Source organism: Coloeus monedula, assembly GCF_965178545.1.
Source record: "Coloeus monedula genome assembly, chromosome: 5".
NCBI lineage: Eukaryota > Metazoa > Chordata > Aves > Passeriformes > Corvidae > Coloeus > Coloeus monedula.
Window position 1 is genome coordinate 45,345,056 of NC_138785.1, and position 24,368 is coordinate 45,369,423.

The 24,368-nt window shown below is 34.5% G+C and overlaps 1 protein-coding gene across 3 annotated transcripts in view; it reads right to left on the reverse strand.

Annotated features, from left to right (window-relative positions):
• MICU3 (mitochondrial calcium uptake family member 3) overlaps positions 1-24,368 on the reverse strand; it is a gene marked incomplete at its 5' end in the record, with an annotated part of 54,690 nt that overhangs the window by 24,225 nt on the left and 6,097 nt on the right. For all 3 annotated transcript variants that reach the window (XM_082282660.1, XM_082282661.1, XM_082282662.1), the window contains 7 exons: positions 1,860-1,898; positions 3,221-3,292; positions 8,228-8,310; positions 9,656-9,703; positions 13,023-13,101; positions 13,887-13,918; positions 17,572-17,725. In XM_082282660.1, the coding sequence (XP_082138786.1) occupies positions 1,860-1,898; positions 3,221-3,292; positions 8,228-8,310; positions 9,656-9,703; positions 13,023-13,101; positions 13,887-13,918; positions 17,572-17,725 (507 nt within the window). The remainder of the gene's footprint in view (positions 1-1,859; positions 1,899-3,220; positions 3,293-8,227; positions 8,311-9,655; positions 9,704-13,022; positions 13,102-13,886; positions 13,919-17,571; positions 17,726-24,368) is intronic.

Sequence of the window (24,368 nt, forward strand, 5' to 3'; positions counted from 1 at the left end):
TTCAACTGTAACATACTTATCAGGAAAACAACATGCACGTCTGATGATCAAATTTACCTTGTCATGTGAATGAACACTTCATTCTTTCATGCATACAATTCTGTAATTATCTATTTTAAGTATTCACTGAATTTGTTTTCTTACTGGAGTTACTTTAGTGACTTGAATTAGTACTTCTGGCACACACATTTTATTTTCATTACATGCATCACATCATAGTTACCACGTTCTGGTTGGCATTTGGCCAGTGAAAGTACTCATGCAGTCCATGCCAAAGCAGTCTTAGACACAAATGCAATATGCACCAGAACATGACTTGAAAGAATTAACCTATGCAAGTGAAAATACCTAAAATATTTAACACATTTTAAAAACATCACCATATGCTTTCTATGCCCTGTGGACCTCAACACTTCTAAAAAAATTAGAACTGATTTGTAAGATGAAGTGAGAAGGGCCTCATGCATAAACAGCATGTTGGACTATCCCAGACATTTTAGGGTTGCATCTCCTTGGCCTTGGAAGCTGGGTATCTTCAACTCCTCAGGACATCAAGGGAAACAAAAGGCTGTTACACTTCTTATTTCAGTAGGAGAAATAGAACTCCAAAGCATCATATTTCGGGAAAGAGGGATTTTTTAATTCCTATACACCTGAGTTTCCTTTGCATGGAGATCTCCATTCAGATAGTAGGAAGGCAAAAAATATGGCACACACCTGGGCATTATCTTGATAAAGTGCTTGAACATGGCTGGAGTCCAGAAGATTTTTTCACTAAAGCTGAAAATTACATGAGTAGAATACCTAACTAGTTTGGTTTCAGTTTGAAATAGGAGGCAGCATATGAATATGGCAATCACTGTCCAGCAAGTTTTGCTGCAGTAAAGCCTGATCTGAAATCTATTGAATCTTAAGGCCTTGCATATTCTACTACATTTTTCTCACAACATTGCAGCATGCAAATCGTGTCAATTGCACATTTTAATTCAACAGACTTCCTTCCTGCATATTGCTCAAATTATAGATGCCAACTTCACAAGAAATACATCTGTGCATTTTTGTGAATAATTATATAAAGAAACAAATTTTAAAATTGGAATTTCACTAGTCATCTAATTCTCCTGGATTCCATCCCCTCACTTTGAGTATCACAATAATGCCACAACTAGATTAATTCTTTGATTTAAACATCAAATCAGTCTGTTTTTTAAAAACTGTTTTACTTCTGCCATGATCCAGAGATTAATCAGGTCATGATGAAGACATTAAAAACCTCAGAACATCTCTTGCTGCTTCTCTTTCCCACCCCTTGAAAATGACTGAAAAGAAGTTTACTGTCACCTAAGTAATACAGGGTCTATTTTCTGTAAAATCCTTTCCTAGTTCAGCACTGAAAGTTCTTATGTATTTGTTCTGTAAGTGAAGCATAAAAATAGGAAACCTCTCTTCAGGTTTCTTTTTTGGGGGGAATGAAGAGGTGAAGGATGCATTTGACTAATTATTCACACTATACACACGGAAACAAAGAGATGGATCAAATGACTCATGCAGGATGACTTAATTTACACACATTAATTAAAAATATGTCTATAATTTATTGAAATGTATTTTGTACTTTCCCTTAAAAATACCGTTTCCTCCATTTTATATAAATAGAGAGCAATCTTTCCTCCTGATAGGCTTGCATGTTCAAAAGGCATGCAACAATCTTTTATGCAAATCAAGATTCCTCACAATTTTACTCATTAACAGAAATAATTTACTTGATTAAAAAGATAAATACAATAAATGTTCTCATAGTGTATTATTTCATCTCGATGGTGAAGACTGCATCAATTGAAAATAATCAGAGTACATACACTGTTAGTAGAAGTATGATATCCATAAAGTTGAAGACGCTGCATGGGCCAAGCCAAGTATCACATGTCAGAATGAAGACAAAAGAAGGGGAAAAAAAAGACAATAGAATTGGTTAAGACAAGCAAACCTTTACTTTATATATTATTAGTCTTTTTGTTTGTTTTCAAAATGACAGTGAACAAAAAAATGGTTTCTTTTCAATCTTACTCTTAAAATTTTCAAAAGAGAAGTACAGATTTTTAGAGATTACCCTCACGACTTACATGCCATTTTGCAATCTTTAAATTTCCGAAAGCTCTTCCTTTAGATGTAAGTTTCCTTTGTTCAAAATAAACTGTCTATGAGAGATTCAACCACTGATCTACAGTTTGGAAAAGCTGAGCAGGATAGGTCTCTCTGGGTGGGAGGGAAGAAAAAAAATCCTTTTTTTTCCTCAGGGAAGGTTTAAAAAGTATTAGTTCTTGAAAATCATTCTTCCTGTGGTTTCAGGGACAAAGAACTGAGACCAAGCATTGATGTTGGCAAAAGTATAATGGACACCATGGAAGTTCTGCTTATATGTCAAAATGTTTCTTATAATAAGGAGTTTTTTCCATAAATATGCAAATTGCAAATGAACATGGGGTTTTTTTCTGCTGTGGGCTTGACAAAGATTTGTCCCTGATACTTACTTTTCCAACAGTAAAATATGTATCTGCTACTGCTGCCATCCTTCAGAAAAACCACCAGAGACTCATTTATTTCTGACTTACCTTTCTTATGCTCACATGAAATGCAAATTTGTCATTATGTGAGTACCCAATATTCTGTAAAAATCTCTTCAGATTATTGTATTTTTCATTGGTCATAAGCATAATTGAGTAAGAAATTATATTTGAATATAAAATCTAAGTTCAGTTGTAACATTTCACACTTGATTTTAAAACTACTGTGTTGATAACAAGCAGCAGGATCAGTAGTCTACATAAACAGCTTCAGTTAGTTCTGAAAGCAAGTGTATAGCTAGGTCTTCCCACTGAGACCTCTCACTGTTATAGACAGTAACACCGGGTCATTACTACTCACTTTTCCCCAGCTTTCTAAACTCCAAGAGGAATCAATGCTACTATCATAACATGTACTACAGTATTTAAACACTATTTTTTCCTTTATATAAACCACTTACTCTTTTTTTTTCCCCAGTAACTGCAGTTCAGGCTAAATATTGCTTTGTTCTGCATATAAAGTTATGCATATTATTTTAACCATATGAATTTAGTGTTTAAAAAAAGTGATCAGTGAAATATATACACACATAATTTTGTCCTACATCAAAAAAAGCAAACAAACTACCAGATGCAACTTTTCTGATTTTACTTACCAGCATTGCACGTTTTTTTTCATCTCCTCTCTTTTCTCTCTTCTCATTTTTTTTCCTGAAGATCTCTTGGAGCTAAAAAACAAACCATTTTGTTCATATTTAGTGTTCAGCCTGTTTTCACATGCATAACAATATCCTTCATCATAAGGAACATTAAAAACAGTATTAAAATGCAGTTCTTTACTGAAATATCAGAGTTTCAATGAGGCTTTATTGCTCATACTTATGCCTTTATGTTCCTTCTGTGACTTAAACCATGACACAGAAAGGGAAAAAGGAAATGTTTTCTTTCCACAAAGTAAGGGTAACAGTTCTACTTGGGAGCACAATATTAAGAACGTCCTATTTACCCAATCTGGCCAATATAAAAAAGGGAAGTTCCACCCTTTTTCACCACCTCAAGGCACATCCTTTCTTGTCAGGTTCTAATTAGTAGTGGTTATGTAGTCAGCAGGATCAATCTTTTCTTCATATTAGTTTCCAACCTGATCAGTTCTTACTCCTGCTGGCACGAGGGAGGGGTAGAAACACCTGGTGGGGGTGAAACATTCCCCTTCAGCAGCAACAAACTACTACTCAAGAGTAATTTATCAAGTACCCTTTCTTTTCAAGTCTGTTCAAAGAATACCTTCAGGTCTTGTAAAATACCCCTCTCACAACTATCTCAACATGAAGAGCTTTAAACATGACTTCTGAGCAAACCTCAAATACAAGCTTTCAAACATACAGATTCTTAAGCATACTTATTTTTGTAATGTCTTCAGAGTAAGAACTGGATTGTACTTATCTTTCTTTGCAAGTTCCTGTTTTATTTAGATATTTTTATTTATAGTAATATCAATTAATGTTTCCAAACCATTAGAAAAAGGTATCACAGTGTTTTGTAAGAGAGAGCAGTATTAACTATGATACCATCTAGATCTCTACCAGAACTTCAGCTTTTAAAAAACTGAATGTGAAAATATTGTACTGTCACGTGTAGCATTTATTATCCTCTAAGTGGGCTGGAAAAGGAATAAACCCTGATCTGAGAAATTTGCCCTATCTAGAATATGGTATTTTCAGAAGCAAACACCTTGGCATACAGACACAATTGTGGCAGTCCTTTCAAAGGCCCAATTTTACCTACCAGAAGTCTGGTAAAACCTGATACTGTAATGGCATGTACACAGAGCTCCACAAGGACTGGAATGTGAAACAATAAAGTGTGTATGATAAATTTTGGAAGGAAATTTTCCAAACTAAATTTCAGGATATCTTTATTTCAGTGAAGGCAGATGACTAAGACAAAGGGATCAGTAAGCTTTAATGCAGGGGTATGACAACCCTGAAATGAAAGAATTCAGTGGTTAGTGATAAAGCAGCAAAGACATTTATAAAAAACATTTTATGAATTTCCAAAATTGACTACCGAGTTCTGGAATTTCCTGTAAGGCAAATACAGACCAGAATATTTTGTGAGTCACAATACCTATTTTTGAGTATGGGATCAATTTACCGACCTTGGTATATTTTTTCTAATTTTTTTGCAAACCTACAGGCACAAGTTACTGTAACTTATGCCGACATGGAAAGAGTCATGATAGGATACAGCACTACACAGTTTGCAACCCAGAACAATGCAAAGAAAAAAGTTACATGAACAGAGAGACACAGAAACAAAATCCCTTGTGAAAAGTGAAGTGACAACCCATCAAGCAGGAGAGAAGAGTAGCAGTAATTGAAAAACTAAAAAAGAGCAGTAAAAAGCAAGGCATCCTTGGATTTATTTCCCTTGCCACAGAGGCAAAAGGAGTAGGATTCTGTTGCATGCATCATGAAAGCACTTGCTAAACTTCTGGAAATGGATCTTTTGTTCAGAAAGAGTGCTATAGGATACCAGTGAGTAAAAAAGTGAATGCAAAAAGGATCTAGGAGTACTTTCATAGGAACATTGTTTGAAACAGGATAATGAGTTTGACTGCTGAAGGCAGCAAAAACAAGATCTCCAGTAACAAGGCAACACAATCCTTCTGTTCCCTGACCTCACCCCTGTGACATAAGCAAAGAGGAAAGCACAAACACCGTGGAATTCATTTACAAAAACAATACAGCTGTAATTAGAAAAATTAAGTATTTCTCAACTCTTCACTACACATATGTTTTCCTCAAGAATCACATAACACGTGATCCCTAAACAAAGCTCTTTAAAGTCTCTTTATTTGCAAAACTGAATAGTACTTAATACCAATTTTGTGATAGCTGCCTGTAATTAATGGATAAATACTTTGCAGATGTTGGGGTAGTTCAAATGGCAACTTTTGAACAGTCTCCTGCTTCCAGGCACACAGGATATGATACATCATATTCAGGCAAGGTGAGTAAAGATGCCAAATGTATGTTCTGGGGCCAGTTCTATCACAGCTGCAGTATCACTGAATCAACTTCTATTTTCATATTTACTTTTATTACACAAAAATCTATCTACCTATCTATTTTAGTTCTTTTCACTTCAGATCTAACATTCTGACTGCTCTAATTTTTGAAGGATCACTGACACCTAATAAAGCAGAGTTGCACTCAAGTTTAATCTATACAAATTTGTTAAATACAATCACAGGTGGAGGACAGTATATCTAATGTTTGAAAATTTTATTTTCTTTCTTTTATCCACCAAGTCTGCTAACAGAAGAAGAAGGAGAAACTTTAGCTAGAGATCATGACAGAGAACAAATACATAGCAGGACATGAAGAAGACTATAAAAGCATGCTTAGAAAGAAAGATGCAATATCCATAGTTAAATATTGTCCTTGCTTCCCATTTTACATGCTTATTTTATTTCATTTTTAGCATCAGTTTCTGAAAGACAAAGCCTCTTGCTTCAATTTCCTCCCATTTAGCTGTAGTAATGGAAGCCCTTTTTTTCTTTTAAGAACAAACTTGTCAGTCTATTCCACCACATTCTGTTTAACTGAATCATGAAAGGTACTTGCTTTTTTTTCTCCTTCCCCTATTTTCCTTTTGCTAATTAATCCAATGTTTGCTCCTCCAACTGGAGGAGATGCTTATTAAGAATTAGCACATACAAGGATGTGTACATTCAATAAAAGAATACAAAAAAATGACCAGCATGCCACAATTTGCAAGTGGTGTCACTTTCCAAAATAAATTTGGAATTTAAGCAGACACCTGTTCTGCTTAAGCCATGTCACCAGAAAAAGGCCCTAGACCTCAGATCTCACTTCTCTGAAGGAGAACTGAGGGAAGTTCAGTATATAGAGGAGAGTTTCTTCCATACTTCTATTTTCTTAAGGTTAGCATAGTTTATTTGAATCAATTAAGAAACCACACACAGGAAATAAGGCAGTCTTTATTTTAAATAAATTGGGCTCTGACACTTAATTAAATACATTCCAAGTGTGTTTCCTTCTTTGTATTTTGTTCCATCTTTTTCAGTAAGGCACTGGGCTTTTTCTCGTGTACTTACTGTATTTATTTATAAGCTCAACTACACAAAAACATATGAAGATAAAATGTATGTCTTTTACACAAATATCTTTTTTTTAACATCTGATTCAATTCTTGTAACTGTTTTATTATATTGTCTGTTCAGTAGAAAATGAAGGTCTTGCGTAGTCTTCAGAAAGCTTGTCTACACCACTAACCACAACATTTTAAATGTTAATTTCTAAAGAAATGTCAGAACCTATGTTCACAACTATAACTGAGTGCTTCAGTATAATCCCAGACAGCTGCTGCCTATTGACACTAACAATTTCTAGATCCCTGGTTTATGGTGCACTTTTTTTAACATAAAGCCACATAGTCACTGTACACTCAGAAGCCCTAACTTTGAGTGGTCAATTTTCTGCCTTTCTCTTTTTTTTTAAATGATCAAACACTGACATCACTTAGAATGGCATTAATTATTCTTCCCATTTCTTTTGAAATCAGAAAATAAATTAAATGAATATAAATCGCAAATAGCCCTCTTAGTGCAAAGATCATTTTCCTGAACTTGGTGGATCCTACTACCTGAAAACTTATGAAGTATTCAAATTTTAAGATGCAATTATCAGATTTATCATGATAAAAAGGAATATATAGTGGGTGATTTAAGATTTTCAAAGATTTTCCCTCAAGTGCCAAATTATTCTTCATTTTCAAATCTCAACATGTGAATTTCTCTTTCAAAGTCTGGGCTTTTAACTGTTTAAATTTCTAACCCCCCAAAATAAACTCCTCTTAAATAATTAATAAGATGAATTTACAGAACTGCTGTTTCCAAGCCATCAACAGAGTAAAGCTCTAATTTGAAAAATACTGTCATTCAAATTAGTAGTGTAACAAAACCTTGGATACAACCAAACCACTGCCAAGACATCTACTTCTAGATATCCTGCCAACTGCTCCAAAGCCTGTGGAAATCATTCAGGTCAAAGTCAATTTCACTTTTGAGAATATTCTCCTTAAAGAGAACTCACTGAACCCCAGCTTAGCAAATTGCTTCAGCATATGGATTTATGGGCTGAACTAGATATATGCACGGTATGTTTTATTTCATTACAAATCTTGTCCAAAACAGATGATAGTGTCACATTATGTCAGTCAATTATTTTCAGGTCACTTGTGATTATCAGGAGAATGAATGGCAAAGTGAGGTGGTCTCCCAGCAAAAGATTCTTTTACAAGTCCTTTCATCATTAGAGTAATTAAATAACTCTCCTAGCCATGAAAACACTTCTATTACTTTAACAGCCTAAGTGTCTGTGACTACAGTAGCAATTAAAAAGATCTGGAATAAAAATTAGAATAAAGCTTCAAAAATAATTACACACAACACTCCTGTGTACTCTAAGAAGGAGCTTCTGTTTTCAGTTTATATTATAATAACTATTTATTTTAAATGAGGCAAATAAACAACTACATTCAGTGAAGAATAGCTAGCAATGTAGATAGTATTCTCATGACTACTGACATCATCACATTAATTTCAAGATTACATCAAAAACTGCAAATATACATACCACTAAGAATTCCTTTTTGTCCACCATTTCATTGCCATCAGTATCGAACATGTTGAAAGCAATTCTAAAACCTGCATGCGGCTCTGCCAAAAAAACGCCAAACATTCAGTTATTTATTTCCTTGGAAAGAAAGCAAGTGCAATACTCTAAGAAATTATTTGGTGTCCCTGCATAAAAGCCAGACCCCCAACTAATTTAAGTAAGGGTATTTGTGTACACAGTAAATGCAAATCATAACATCTGTAAAACAGTATAACCCATGTTATTCAAACAGAAGGCATGCTCACAAAAGTAGAAACAGAACATGAAATATCCAAGAATAATATCTCATAAAAGAGTGTTAGTTAATAGTAGAGTCCATTTTATGTTACAAACACAGATATGAAGAAAAGAAATTTTCTAAGAAAACATAGTGTTCTAAAAGACACTTTAAAAGATTTTGAAAAAGAGGATGCAACTTCTGGTCAAAATAAATGTCATGCTGAAAGACACCCAGCATTTTCTTGTTTACATCCTTAGAGCCATTGAAATTTGAAATCAGATTAAAATTTTAAATTATTTCTGAAACATGGCAACTTTGAAGGTAACTTTAAGTAAAGCCTTTAGGCAACATTTTGGGGATACCCAGTGGTTTGCAGTATGAATGAATTATGGCCAAAAGTTCATTCTGATAACAAAGAAATAATAGACAAATGTCCATTGATCCCATAGTGGAACATACTAAGTGTTCAGAGTCAAGTTCCAGCTCTGATTCATAAAAGGAATCCAGTTCATGTCCAAAAAAAAACCCCACTAATGAAACCAATAGAAATTGTTTCATTACATACAAGTGAAAGACAAGTAAAATCCTTTGCTTCTTCCCAGAAAGCTCCTCTTAAAACATAAAAGTCTGCATCAGGCTTATTTTACTCCGAGTTATTCTACTTCAGTTTTATGGGTGATAGAAGAATAATTACTCAATTTTGTTAGTGTTTTCTGACACAAATACTTTGTATTTTACCACTGACTCTTTGATGTTAGCCATTATCCACTAATTGGTGAAACAAATCAGTAACAATGTGTATATTTCTCTTCTCCCTATATCAATTGTCCCTTATGAACTTCAGCAAATTTAGCTACAAATTTTGTAGGGATTTCAAACAAGAAAATAAATTTAAGCTCTTGACTGGGGTTTAGCTGGAGCGCATGGAACAGCTTCCTCAACAGTCACTAAAAGGTATTCTAGATAATAATGAATTTAAATAAAGCATTTATTTAAAGCATATATTAAAGCATTTATTTACACAAGATTCCAGAAGGGCAAAAGAGGTTCAGATGGATGGTGTAGTTTTCTATATGCAGGGAGGGGAAGTGTAATTTAACACACAACACATTCAGAGCTTTGAAACTCTAAGGAATCTTTTAGACTTTCTCTCCAAAAATACTTACTTGTTAAAATACATAAGAGGAATAAATATTCTGTGTAAGATATTACACCTGAAGACAAAAAAAAAAAAGGTTATGCCATGTTAGTTTCACCTTATCTTCACATCCTAAACTTGAAAACATTAAATCCATATATAAGGAGAATTTTTGTACATGTGCATATGCATATTAATACTTGTATGCATGTAACTATTCAACCTGGTCAATAAGTTATTTGTCTACAATATTAATCTATGGTTTGGGGCTTTATTGGGGGGTTTGTATTTTAGTATTTCAGGGAAGGAGTACATTAAACATGGCAAATAAAACAACAGTCAATGGAGCACGGCTCATTAAACAAAATCTGGCTAGACTCTTAAAAGCTAATATAAATGATTTATTCAATTTTCTTTCCAAAAACCCCACCATTAATTCATGATAGTACTCTTTAACAGTATGAAAACATTTACTTTGAGAACATTAATAGGGCTTCCTCCTGATACACACCATTTGAACACAGTTCTTGACTTTAATATGTGCTTTGTAAATGCATGTGTTATATTACCTTAAAACTTTATCTCATGTTTTTTTGCAAGATTACAAAAGGGAACCACACTGTGGAATGGCACTGCCTTTTCTCTTCAGAAATTATTAAGGCAAAATTTAAATTGGAGCTGAAGTCAGTACCCAAATAGTATGTCTGGTACCATAAGTTGTACTTGTGCTTTCTAGCTCTGGAGCAAGGGGTAAAGAGACAACCTTGCAGAATGTCCAGAGCAGCAATGAAGAGAAGTGTCTCACAGTTCAGTAAGAACTGAAAACAATGGCTTGCAGCTCTCCCAAAAGCCCTTAGCTCCAACAATCTTTGAGGCTCAACTAGGAAAACTTGTTCCTGATTTCTAACAAATTGGTTTTGTCTGTCCTCCAAAACAAGGAGTGTTAAGTCAGTCCACAATATTAGATTATTTCAAAAGCATGGAAAAAAAAAGTATTTAGATGCCTGAGAGTAAAGATGTCTATCAGCTAGGATTTTCAAAAGTTGCTGGCTGTCTCCTTGATTTCAGTCCAAGTCAGGTGCAAAAGTTTTTCCAAAAACAGCCACATCTTTGGATGTTTAAATATCTTTTAAAATCTGACTTAACTGAATATGTGACAAACTATGTAAACAGTCATCTGATTTTTTTTGCACTGAGAAACCTGAACAATTAAAACTCAAAACATTGTATCATTCATGTGGATTTTACTTCCATATCCCATCTTTTGATCCAAGAGCAAATTTAAATCTTCAGAACCAGGATTTTATTACTGCTAGTAGATCTACTTAGGAAAGTTACTAAGAATTTTTTAATACCACCTACTCTTTTCCTCAATTTACACATTACTGAAGATTAGCAATGTTTAAATACAGGCATTTAAGTAACACGTGCTCTGTGCTTTATCTTCTTGATTTTATACAGCAGCTTGCAGAAATTAAGTTTTCAAAGGCCTGCTTGAATCTGTTTGGACAAGCATCTATCAAGAAATCAGATACCTCAAAGGTTCTCATTCAGTGATGGAAAACATTCTTTACTAGCCAGTCAATAAATGTAAATATATATTTTTGGTTTCTTGATGGCACCTTCTTTGTTGTAAAACAGGAAGAAAGTGCAGTTGTCAAGTAGTCCATCACAGGTATGAAGAACGCAATATAAACGGCCTTGAAAGCCTTCTCTCCTTTTGTTTGTACTGGCATATTGTAGTTGCAGACAGATAGTTCTGGTTGATTGCTCTGAGTGTTATGGGAGAGAGGCTCTGAAATGATGATTGAAGGGAAAGAAAAACTTACACTAAGATCAGAAAGAAGAGCAGGAGGGCACTCAAGGGTAAAACATAATAAAAACTTAAGGTCAATGGGATAAATCTGAGTGCCTCAGCTGAATTACATAAATCCATGGCAAAATAAATGGACATAGGCTTTTGCTACTTGCTTCATATGTGCATGTTTTAAAAAAAATGAGTAAGAAACAAAAAAACAAAGACTAAATTATAACTAAGGAGACCTGAATTCTATTTCCATTTCTTTCACCAGTTTAAGTAATCAGTCATAAGACCCATCATATTTACTAGTATTATCTATAAAACTGGACAACAGAACTCACTTTTTCATAAAACATGCTGAAAAGATATCCAAGTGCTAAAGCCAATTACTAATTTTACCATCTTATTTTAGGACAGTTTGAGTCCTATCAATTCTATCAACTTCTGTAGAACTTCACTGGCAGAAAACTGGAGTAAGATACGCATGACTGCGCATTTTGCAGACATTTTATTACAGACTTAATAAGCAACACCTAGATACATTTTTTTAATCTGATAATGTATGGATTTAACAGATTCTGAAGCTGAATTTTTATGCAATTAATATTTCAAAAGTCAACTCTTCTGCCTATATAGAAACTAGCCTAGAGCAAAGAAGTACATTGAAATACAATGCAAAGATGTGGCAATTTCTGCCTCTCTGGAGTTCTGGCTGCCTCCATGCACTAAAGAGCCTCCTTTGAGAGTAGGTCCATACTACTTACCCCTTTAATAAATTTGAGCTGCATTTGAATTATATTAATCAATTACATGCACACATTTGATTGGAATTCTGTTGCTTGCATGCTTATTTTAAACATCCATAAAGCATCTTTCTTTTATCACAAGTATTTGTGCCTGCTTTTAAAAATACTTCAAATGTGCCACCAGACCTTTGCCATTTTGAATATAAGCAAAGAAATATGCAGATTATTTATTATAAATAGCTTTTAAATGTCTGTAAAGCCATCCTTGTTTTATTTCCCTATGTTTTTTTGTTTTGAAGCAATAAAGCTTATTAAGAAAGAAAAAAATACAACAGACGAGAGACCAGGAGTGATTCTCCACTTACCAACAGTGTGAGTTTTAAATGCTATCAAAGCCCTCATCTGCAGAGTTTCAAGGAATATATATAACATTTCTGAAACTCTCCTTGTGTTGTGTACAAAATGCTTATTCAGTGATCAAAGATACCACTACCGTATTTAAAAATAATCACATTATTGAACCTATTGGAAAGAAGTAAAGAGATATTGTTTCTTTACTGGAATATTCTGTCTATAGTCCAGAGATCATTCATGGCAACAAACTGAACCTGAAATATTCAAACATCAGCTTAACAAACTCAGAGTCCCCAATCACTTACAGAGGCTAGTTGTAAGATGGCATCATTAAAACACTGTAGACACTACATGGAACTTTTCCATGCTGTAAAATGCAGAAAGCAACAGCAAGCCCTTTTTTTATTTTTGAAAATGTGACTCAGATTAAAGTACATCATCACAAAAAAAAATAGAGATAATTTGGTTCAGGAAAATAAATTCTCCTCAATCACCTTTCTCATTAAGATTACGGAAAAGTTTGGATGATCCTTTCCAAACTGGTGGTGTCTCCATAAGGATCTGATTCAGTTCCTAAAAAATAAGGTTTAAAAAATGTAAAAGCATATATTTCAGTATTTAATGAAATAGTTAACAGATTATGATTAAATTCTAGGATATCAATATAAAAGACAAGGAACTGCATGCAAATCTACCAGTTAATTTAACTTCAGTTACCACAATGATTTTGGAAGTACTCAAGCACTCCATAAATTTTTGCACACATGATTATTGCAAGAATTACTCATCTGAATGAATACTAAGTAGTTGCTGAGCTGGAGAGAGACATGCAATGTATTTGTGGCTGAAATACCTCACCGGTGCTCATATTGACTGAAGCCAAGGATAAGTCCCCCTGGATTTCAGTAAGGTTTTCATACAAAATTCAAGCAACTGCTCTTTTAAAACACTTGACCTGAACTAAAGCAAACTTCATCCATGAATACAAATATGAAATACAGCGAAACAGACAGAGTTCTTTTGCAGTTATACAAATGTAAAAAAAAAAAAGTAAGAGGCACTTAAACACCACAAAAGGGAGAGAGTGGCTTAAGTACTTCAGGCAGTTTTGGAAACACCTTGACACTAAGAAATGTAGTCAGATATGGACTGAGGGAGAAACTGACAGATGCTTGAGAAAGTCAGTAAATCCAACAAAACAGGCACAGCTGCTAAAGTATCTGAGATTCTGGGTTCAGCTGAGTCTGAAGTGACAAAAATAAAGGAACTAAACTCTCCTGCACCTCTACATTTGAATCACAAACGAAATCAATTAACAAAATGTATGGTTGTAAGACCACACAGGAATTACCGCCCACCTGCTTTGAAAGGGATCGCCACTTTTTAGCATCTGCAACAAAAGAAGAAGTTATGAATGCACAGAATTTAGTTATGCCAATGTGGTGTCATAAAAATTGGACTGCAGCTATACTGTGTTTTCTAGGCAAAGAATTATTTGCCTCAGTTCATGATTGTAATTGTCTTTATATTATTAAAAAAACATTTCACTTAATACATACCTGAAGTCCTAACTTTAAAGAACCAATTCAGATGTATAGTTTTTAATCCAACTCTGCTTCAATGCAGGAAAAGACTTTCAACCTCCAAAATACATCCTTAGAACATTTAACAGGAAATAGAGGGCATTCATGCTAACCCATGGTATCAATATTCTGAATTTATTATTTAGTAGCAGTAGTATTAAAATGGAGATTGTAAGGAGACCTGGATTATGACCCTTGCTTCACTGACTACTCATACTTTTTAAAACAAATACAGAAAAAAAGCTCTTGAAACTACACCAAGTGCTAAGACACCCTTCATCCCTTCCTACTAACTCAGATTTGTGCTTCCTTTTCCAGCCTCTGTCAGGCTCAATTCTTTGTTAGTTATAATTGAACAAGAGCTGCTCATAATCATTCAAGAATTCAAAACTTGAGGTTTGTGATCACCCTCTCAAGACAAATATTTGTACAGATTCAATATTAAGATAAGGCACTGTTAATATCAGAATTCACAAAGGTCCAGACAGTAGCATTTTATGTGGTCAAATCCGTAACTTTTTGTGGGTAAAGGCTTCTTTTTATAGAACAATGTGTAATCAGAAATCCTTCTCTCATAATGAACTCCATGCTCCCTTAAATAATTAAAACAATACTGAAGCTACTCACTATGGTCTTTCATTAATTCATGGTCGGAAAATGACTGAAATTTTAATTTTACATCTTGGTAAAAGTTCACAACAAGACAGTTGACAGATCGCACTCTAATTATGGTGGAGTTATATCAAACAATGTCATAACATAAGCTAACGGATTTTCATAAGCTTTTCAGTTTAATTTTTTAAATAAAATCCCCTAAAACAACCTCATTTGCCATATAAACTGATATATATTTAGGCCTATCATAAAGAAGTTGGAGAACAAATATATCTAATTTTCCAATCAGATAATTTGCCAGTCTCATATATTATATACATATTTTCTTTCTAGGCAAGTCAGTGAAGCTTTATGTGCATATATATATATATATATATATATATACACAATTCTTGCAGCTCAGTATTAGGCTAAATTAACTATAGTTAGCACTGAGGCAAACAAAATATACTTCCTCTTCTCTTACTTTGCTTTCTAAACATATAAACACATACTCAGATTATAAAACGTATAAGAATGACTCTTAAAAATAATATATGTTCTCAAATGAAAGCCTGCACCATAAAGGCAGAAGCAAGTTAATTATAGCATTTATTTTATATCTTTTTGTAATAACTGCCTGGAGTAAAAAGTTACATTTTATAAAAGAAAACATACCCTTACCATATTAGTTAGCATTTAATCAAAAAAGGAAGTGAACACCCTCTTGACTTTTGTAGGGTTTACATGATTTCCAAAGTAAATCAATCACAATAGATGCATTCACTCCATCACAAATCTCACTCAGGTCTAGTATTATTAGCTTTTCTATAAAGCAGACATAAAGAGCTTCTATTATTATGCTTCAAAGGGTATTTTTGCTTTTTGACAAAACTCAAGACCTTTCTAGTCTTCATTCATAAAAACCCCAGGTATATGTTCATTTTTATTATGCAAAATATAGGTGGTCTAGTATGTCAGCCTGAATGGACCTGATTATATACAACTTGCAAGTTATTTATAAAATTACCTCAAAAATAAAAAATAAAATGTTTAAAATGTATTAATAGAAAAATTCCTTCCTTAAATATACTACCTTCAACAGAGCAAGACAGACAATTGACTTGCCCAAGGAGACAAAGTGGTACTTTGGCAATGCTGCAGTACAAAGTTTAAAATTACCATAGTCAGAGATGAGAAGCTGGAAGTTGTAATCTGTGCTGTTACTATTTCAGCTATTACTTCCTATTTATCAGCCTTCTGTCCCAATGTCCCAGTCAGTAAGACCCGCACTGGAATGAAGTCATCCACTTAGTTATAATCCTTTAAAATAATTATGTAATCTCTGATACCAGTCTAAAAACCTAAAAGACATCCAGGTTAGTTTTGCTTTTGGTCTCAGAGGTGAACTGGATGAACAGAAAAGATTTTAATAGAAACAAGGTTTGCTACACTGAACTCAGAAGGGTGCCTGACTGTTCAACTCCAGATCTCCTTTGCCATGAGATAAACAAAATGTACTTATGAGCTTGTTTTTAAAATCTGAATACTTGCTTTGTGAGAGGAGGAAGCAGAAATTTCATTAGCATGGAAAAATTTTAATAGCAAACTACACATATAGTGTGGTCTAGCCAATCAAACTGTCATAAAATGGAGTTAAACCAAAATGTTTTAATGATGTCCAGTATATACAGCACAAATGCTTCACGACCATACACAGTGAAACCCAACTCCACAGAAACAAAAAAGGGAAGAACTGAAGGTCTGAGCAGATATAAAGCACTGATGTGTATTTGTATTAACTTGTGTGATAAGCAATCTGCTTCCTCTCTTTTAACTGCAAAGCAAAAAAAAAAAAAAAAAAAAAAGATTTGCTTTCTAGTACAAGTTTCAAAGTTTTGCAAGTTTTCACCATCTAAGCCCTATCTTCTGCCTTCACTGTTACAGTGAGATTATATCTTTATTCAAATGTTACAGAAGTTTTGATCACTGATGTGCCATGGCTGAATTCTTTCCTCTTGTTTCATTACTGTTAAGAGAACAAAGGGGAAAAAATCCAACATCTGCACTGAACTTTAAGCTTCTTCTGCCTGCTTTAGCACTGCTTTTGACTGCTCTCTATAGTAACTTTGTGGTGTAGACTTAAGAAAGGAAAACCTAAGGTGAGTGATTCTACATATAACACCGGAGCAAAGATACTCCCATTCCCCAGAAGTCGTGTACTGCTATCAATGAACCGCAAACCTGAGGGCCAGGAAATCAAACTAGAGCAGAAAGGGATCACCTTACTGTTTAGTCACTCTTTGACACTTAAAGCAAAGATTTTACAATAAATGACCTAATAAAAGTTGATAGTTATTTTTTTTTATTAATTAACACATAGTACTAACACTGGCAATGTTTAAGTGTAGAAAGCTGATCCCCTGGGGGACTGAAACTCTTACTCAAAGCATGTTTTTAGAAAGCCATTATATAGTTACATATGTTATCTTAAGTTTTTTTGAGAATGCATATGTTGCCTGCTTACAGAGAAACTATACAGAAGAGGAAGCAAGAGTTTTACAGCAATACAGGCCTGCTCAGAAAGAAACTGTGTCAGTGCAATGGCACAAATTAACTTGCCATCTTTCATAACTGTTGAGCTGTTTGCAACCTTTAAGACAAGAATGTTGAACTAGCATACAGATGTTTACAATCTAGGAACAATCAGGATACTGATGGTATGCATTTGAACACAATTAAAAATTCTGGAAGATGCTTTTTACTACAATCAGAAACAGAAGTAGGAATCAAAAGCAAATAGGAAAATAACATGCACCACAGACGTTTTCCTTAGCAGTTTTAGCATTATAAAATTCCTGCTTACATTTGGGTTCATCACTTGTAACAGCCTGAATGAAGTCATATGGAGTCATGTATAGCTGTCCTTCATATTCTAGACTGGCAAACCTACGAAACCGTTGCTCCCGCGGAGTTGCGTAAAGGTGTAAATCTTCAAGGTCTGATCTGTTTTCTGTAACCTGCAAAGATAAAAGGACATGTTTTAATCTATGAAAAAGGTTATGATTTACAATTGCCATAAAGGAATTAGCTATAAAAGTGCTAATTCATAAAGTCAAACACATCCTAATATTTTTGTGTGTAAGAGCTGAAACTACAATTGGGATTTCACTTCTATCATTTTCAGTCTTCTACAACTTTAGCAACAAATCTTTGTGCATTGAACTTGGTAGTACTACCCAACCTCAGGAAAAAAAAATTTATAAAAGAGAACTTCAGTTCCTGAATCATAGAAGGGGCAACTTTAACTCAAGGAAGTCTTCATAACTTCAGCAGGCAGACTTCAAACAACTCTGCGAAAACTATTTCATTTTTCTGATATTTCCAGAAGAGAACAGAGTAATACTTCTTCTATATTGCTTCTTAATATAGAGTGCAGCTGTTGATAGTAATAGGCAAAAGACCTCCATAATATACTCCAGCATAAAGCTACCATATTTGAGGGAACTGAAGAAGAGACGAGCATAATTGCAATTCCCCAGAGTTACAAAACTATAATATGGCATTAAGTTCACATACCATGAGAGTTTATGTCAGGAGTTCCTAGTATGTTTCCCATCCAGCCGATTTACACATAAACTTGGTAATACAAAACTCTAAATGTTCTAAATTCTCACATCTTTCTGTTACACCGTCAAACCTTTAACAGAAAATATGCTACTGCTATCTGAAAACTCTTTTTAGCCCATAATGAGGCAAGCTCCTCTGTGGAATCATTATCTTGAAGAAAATGTAAGTATCAACATTTTTTCAGAGACAAAAAAACCAAATCCCAACTGCTTCCTAGAAGGAAGAGCAATCATACAGGTAACTTCTCCCATTACATTAAAATAGGAATGCAGCATCTTATAAATGAAATATCCCAACTTGCTCAGTATTCCTGTCATTTCATACAGTATTCCTAAAATTCTTCATCTATCTAAGGAACACATTAAGTCAATTAATACTATGTTTTCTTTTAAAAAAATAACTAAGAAAACAGACAAATGCACTTTTTCAGAGGCATCTAAACCCAAACATAAGTTGGAAGATGTTTGCAGTGGCTGTCCACTGAGACAACTGTCCTCAAATACAAACAGAAACTGCTTTTCCAAAACCCTTCTAAGAATAGATTACAGATTTCAGCAATTAGAAGCAAATTTATATTGAGCAGTCAAAGATCTGGGCTCACTTTTCTTCAGCTTTTCAAACATCCTTAAAAAAAAAAAACATTGGTGAGACTGATGCAGTCAAACAAAATTTTATGGCCTCAGTTGTAACTAGATTAAATTAGATTTGTCTTATAGAAGCATCAAAAATGAATGTGCCTAGAAGAGATAAAACACTTACTACGTGGAAAAAAAAGGATGATGTTTTACAGGGGAGTCTTACTACTTAACACCTTATCTAGGACATTTTAGCCAGCCTTCTATAAGGACAAAACAGGATTGACTGTGTATTTCTCTTTCTGGACCGTCTCTAGTACTTTCAAAATCATTGCTCCATGTGTTTATGTGTGAAAATGTTTCAACAGATGAACCTCTCATAGAAAGATTAAGAGAAAGGCTTATACTACAATTTAGTTTTCAGTAGACTGCTCTACAAATATTCTGCACTTCTGCCTGAGAAGCAGCTCTAAACCATGGCTTCATGTTTTTTTATAATCTTCAAATGATTACCAAATTAAATATGGGGAGAAAAAAATAAAGTCCAACAGCCAGACCTGCAAAGTCATCTTAAAGTGACAGAAGCTAAATTCTTTTCTAACATACTCACATGCAAGCCAAAATATTTCTGTCCTATCTCACTGTTTGAATATTTTGGTCTTACTGATCCTTCTGCAGTCCAGTGGCATTCAAGCTATGCCTTCATGTGGGAAGTACACAACTCAGTTGTTTTGACAGAGCTTGTAGTGACACAACTGATTATCCCTGTATTTGAAGTTTTATAATCTTTTTTTTGATACATGTTATTTTATCACTACTACAAACATGCTCGTGAATACATTCAGGTGGTAAACACAAGTAATAAAGCAATATTTCTGCAAAGTCAATTTTCAGAAAAGAAACAGCTTCAAGGCCATATTACACACACCATATGTATAATCAATTGTAATCAGTCAAAATCAATCATAAGCAATCATGGAAATCTCTAGATAATGTATCTCTCAAATATCATTTTAATTTTGATCACTGTCAGTATTTAGAGAGCATGTTGAGATTCTTTGCTCTCTCAAGGAATTCTCACTGTCTCAGGTACTACCGCTTAATATTTCGCTTGAGACACTCAGAAAAGCATTTGCTAAATTCTCAGACACATATTTCAACACCTTAAGGACTCTATGCTCCTACAAGTATAAAATAACATACTGCAAACATGGAATTTTAAAGACATGCTTAAAATTGATGCATGTCAGTACTCAGGTCTGCAAAGCCTTAATTTCTGCCTAATTTTTCAATCTAGTTTTCCTCTGACTATATAGCAATGCCAATATTTCATGCTCTGGCTCAAAATCATTGTAACCTGACAGGAACACAGCCTGCCCCCATAAAGAGGAGTACCTCCCTAAAGGCCCAATACCTGCATGCCCTTGCTCTGGTGCTTTATGTTACTTTTCCAAGAATCAAACTGGATAAAGGAACCAGTCTGACTGAGAACTTTTCTTCTGGTGGTGTTATTTTTAAGTCAGATAGATGCCTGGACCTACGCCCAAAAAAACCAGTTATTTGTTTCAAAACCTAGGCCGCAGGAACTTACAGATTATGGAAAAGAAAATACCACCTGCTCCAGCAGCAAGCTCCACCTGCTTCAAGTGAGCGAAAACTGTGAACTTAAGCATAATTTTATTCCAAGGAGTAAAAGCACCACTTTATTTTGAACTTGGCGGTTTTATCTGAAATAATTAAAACAACTTATTTCTGCTACTGATCCAATATGAATTTAAATACATGTAACCAAGGCTTAACATGTATTTGATCACTGGTCCATACACAAAATGTCCAAGTAAAAGCAAAGTTTGGCTGCAGAAGACTCCAGGCACACAATTAGCAAACTGACAAATAAAACCATCTTTGGAAATAACATTATTTTTTTTGTCCAAATTTCTTGTCAGAGCTTTACTGCTTCTATTATGCCTAATAATTTATGCAACATACAAACATTTTCTCTTGTATAAAAGCTGCAATTACTGGGAACTAACAAATATTCTAATCTAAAACCAGGACATTCTAAAATATTACCTCAATTTGCACTTCAGGCATTCATTTAAGAAATTCACCTCAACACATAACAATGAAACACCTTCTGTTTTCCCCAACATTTGCAAATGATAATGCAGTGAGGCAGGTGTGAAAATCTTAGTGATAACACCAATTGCTCTTGATTGATTTATTTCATATTTATGCCCATCTTGGGCAGTCTTACTGTATCAATGGGCATATCTCCAGTGATGAAAGGCTGAGAGAGTTGGAATTGTTCAGCCTGGAGAAGACTCCAGGGAGACTTTAGAGCATCCTTCCAGGACCTACAAGGGGCCTGCAAGAGAGCTGGAGAGGAACTTTTTACATGGGCATGTAGAGATGGGACAAGGGGAATGGCTTTAAACTGAAAGAGGGTAGAGTAAGATTAGATGCTAGGAAGAAATTCTTTACTGTGAAGAAAAGAATGGTGGTCAGACCCTGGCACACGTTTCCCAGAGAAGCTGTGGATGCCCTGGAAGTGTTCCAGGCCAGGTTGGATGGAGCTTTGAGCAACCTGGTCTAGTGGAAGGTGTCCCTGTTCATGGCAGGGGGGTTGGGAACTAGATGATCTTCAAGGTCCCTTCCAAACCAAACCATTCCATGATTCTTTGAACAAGAGACAGAAAATAGATGTTTAGTACCTCAGGGAAGGCACTATTGGTGAAGAAGTGAACAGGATTCAATAGGTTTCCAATGTCTATTTGAAGTTTCAAGAGCTTATCCAGACTAAATCTCTCTGTGATTACCAACTATTTTCAAAAACTTTCATGAAAGTACATCTTTCTGACAAACAAATGAAGGTAGATCTTTTTATGCTACATTTTTACTAATCCTCTTGGCAATCATGCCTACTAATTAGTGTGATCTTGCATCACATTACAATTCTCTGTCTTTTAAAAAACAGACACGGCCATTTCCTTCACACAGAAAGTCACAAATCTCCCAAGAACAGTCATACCTTAATTTTAGGCATAGCTGCTTATCTCTGGTTTACCTGCACACACACACTGACCTGCTTTATTAGTAGAAATACAGGGGAAAAAAGTCCAAAGCTAAAACCAAGAATCTAGCTGGTAGGTAAACTTTCCATCCTTCCAACTTCACAACTCAAGAAGTAAATAAAAAGATGCAAGACTGAAGCTTGCAAGAGTTCACAAACAATAAATTATCTTTTCCCTATTCTCAAAAATTTTTAAGTGTTAACAGTTATAATCAAACAACTTATGGTTATCATGCTTCTGCCCTTCCTCCCTCAAACTCTGGTAGGTACCTTATTGCTCCATATTTCACCCCATCCTCCTGCACCATCCTCTTCTAGAAGGACTGCAGAGAGCACACAGCACCTTTTTCAGGTGTTTAAATCAGCTGAAGAGAAAAAATTATCTTGGCCTATTTTCCTGCTGTTCCCTAACACAGAACTGCATACACACATACCTAATTCTCCCATGGAGGACATTTCAAAGCTCTTTCTAAAATGGATTAAATAGATTAAACACTTATACACACACCACAATCAGGCAAAGGAAACAGAGGGAAACATTTTTTATTGAAACAAGGCAAGTAAAAACTAAATTGAAGACCAAATAGTAATTTGGCAGGTACTTCATTGAAGGGAGAGTATCATTCTTGAATCGTCTGTGCTGTCATTGTCAATCTATGCTACAAACATATTACAATAGCCTAAAATATCTGGGAAAGGCCTCAGAAGCTTCAAACTTATTACCCAAATGAAAATATGATGATAACACTTTCTCACTAACATGTTTCAACGACTTAATATAATTACTAAAAACTCTTTTCCGCAAGTATTGTATTTAAAGAGGGCCACATAAAACCCTACTTGTAATAACACCACCACATGTGCCACAAAACAGTAGTCCTTTAGATGAAGGTTTTTGTTATGGACAATCGACATTTTTAAGTCAATCAACTTTGAAAGCATTCCTTGCAGAACCTCTTCAGAGTGACATTGCTCAGTATTTTCTCTCTCTATTCACAGCAAAAACTTGAGTGAAGAAAATCTAGGCTATTTATCAAGCAAATTCAAAGTTAAAAACCCATTCCCATTTTGGGTTCATCTTTCATGTACCGTGTCTATCAATAGAGAGAAGTCAAAATGCCCTGAAAATCTGATTTTCTTGATGCCTTAGGACTTCCTAGGCATCATTCTCACCAAAGGTCTCCATGTACTCCTTGAAGTTCCTTGAAGCACAGGCTAATCTCCATTTCTGGTCCCGTGTTCCATGTTCACCTTACTGGCTGTCTTACCTCAGAAACATTTCCTTTCAAAATTTGGTATAACATGAATTAACCTGCATGTCCTTCCAGTGAAACCCATGCAATAACTTTACATTGTCATAACAGAATGCAAGGCCTAACACAGGACATGAGCCCACAGTGACATCAAAATATCTAAAATTTTGCCGTAGTTATGACTCTGAACTATCTGCAAATATAAAAAAATGGCAGATACGGCTCAAATTCACTGGGAGTAAAGTGCAGAAGATAAAACAGCACCTCATTACTCTTTTTATTAAAAAACACAAAAGAAATGTTCTTTGTCAAGTCTTTTTATTAAAAAACATGAAAGAAATGTTCTTTGTCAAGTGTGAGTCTTGTGTAACATTAGATCAGTAATTAGTAAGTTTTATTCCATGACAAAATATCTAGTTTTCCCACAGAGATAAGCTTAAATGCCAGATACAGGATTTTTGGAAATTAAAAATTTGATGCCTACAAGCTCATAAAGCTCTGCAGAAGTAATCTAGTAGAATCCATTATCAAAACCCAGAATAATACTCCAACTCCCAGATTCTGAGAATATCCACAAAAAATGAAAAATGTTTTACAGAACAAATAGTTTAAAATATACATTCTGTGTGTGCATGTGAGGCAAAAAGCTCCAGCACTATCACATAAAATCTCACAACTTTGCTGTGTTCCAAGTCAAATCAGTGTTCTCTTGCTTTTTCCAACTGAGATAAAGGACAGTCTATTTTAGTTAAAGAAGCCAACGTTTACTACTGAAGGTACATTTTGCTTGCAGTCAAAAATATGTTTGCTACAGTAGTTTAATCTTTAATTTATTTCAAGTGAATAACTTTCTTTGAATTTTTGCTTGCAAAGTAATCTGTCTTCCATCAATGAGAATCTGTGCAAATTATTAAAATACAAAGGTTTTCAAAGCAATGCTGTTCCTAACTTCCTTCGTTTATATTTGACTTCAGGCTTATTTAATACGCTCCCATGTAGATAAAAGTAGCACAATTCTATTTTCATGCTGGGTGGCCAAAAGGTTAACCGTCAGGTTCCCAGTGTGGGAAAATCCCAAAGTAGACAAAATTGTTTTGATGCTTACTGAAGTTGTATTTCTAGCAGACTACTT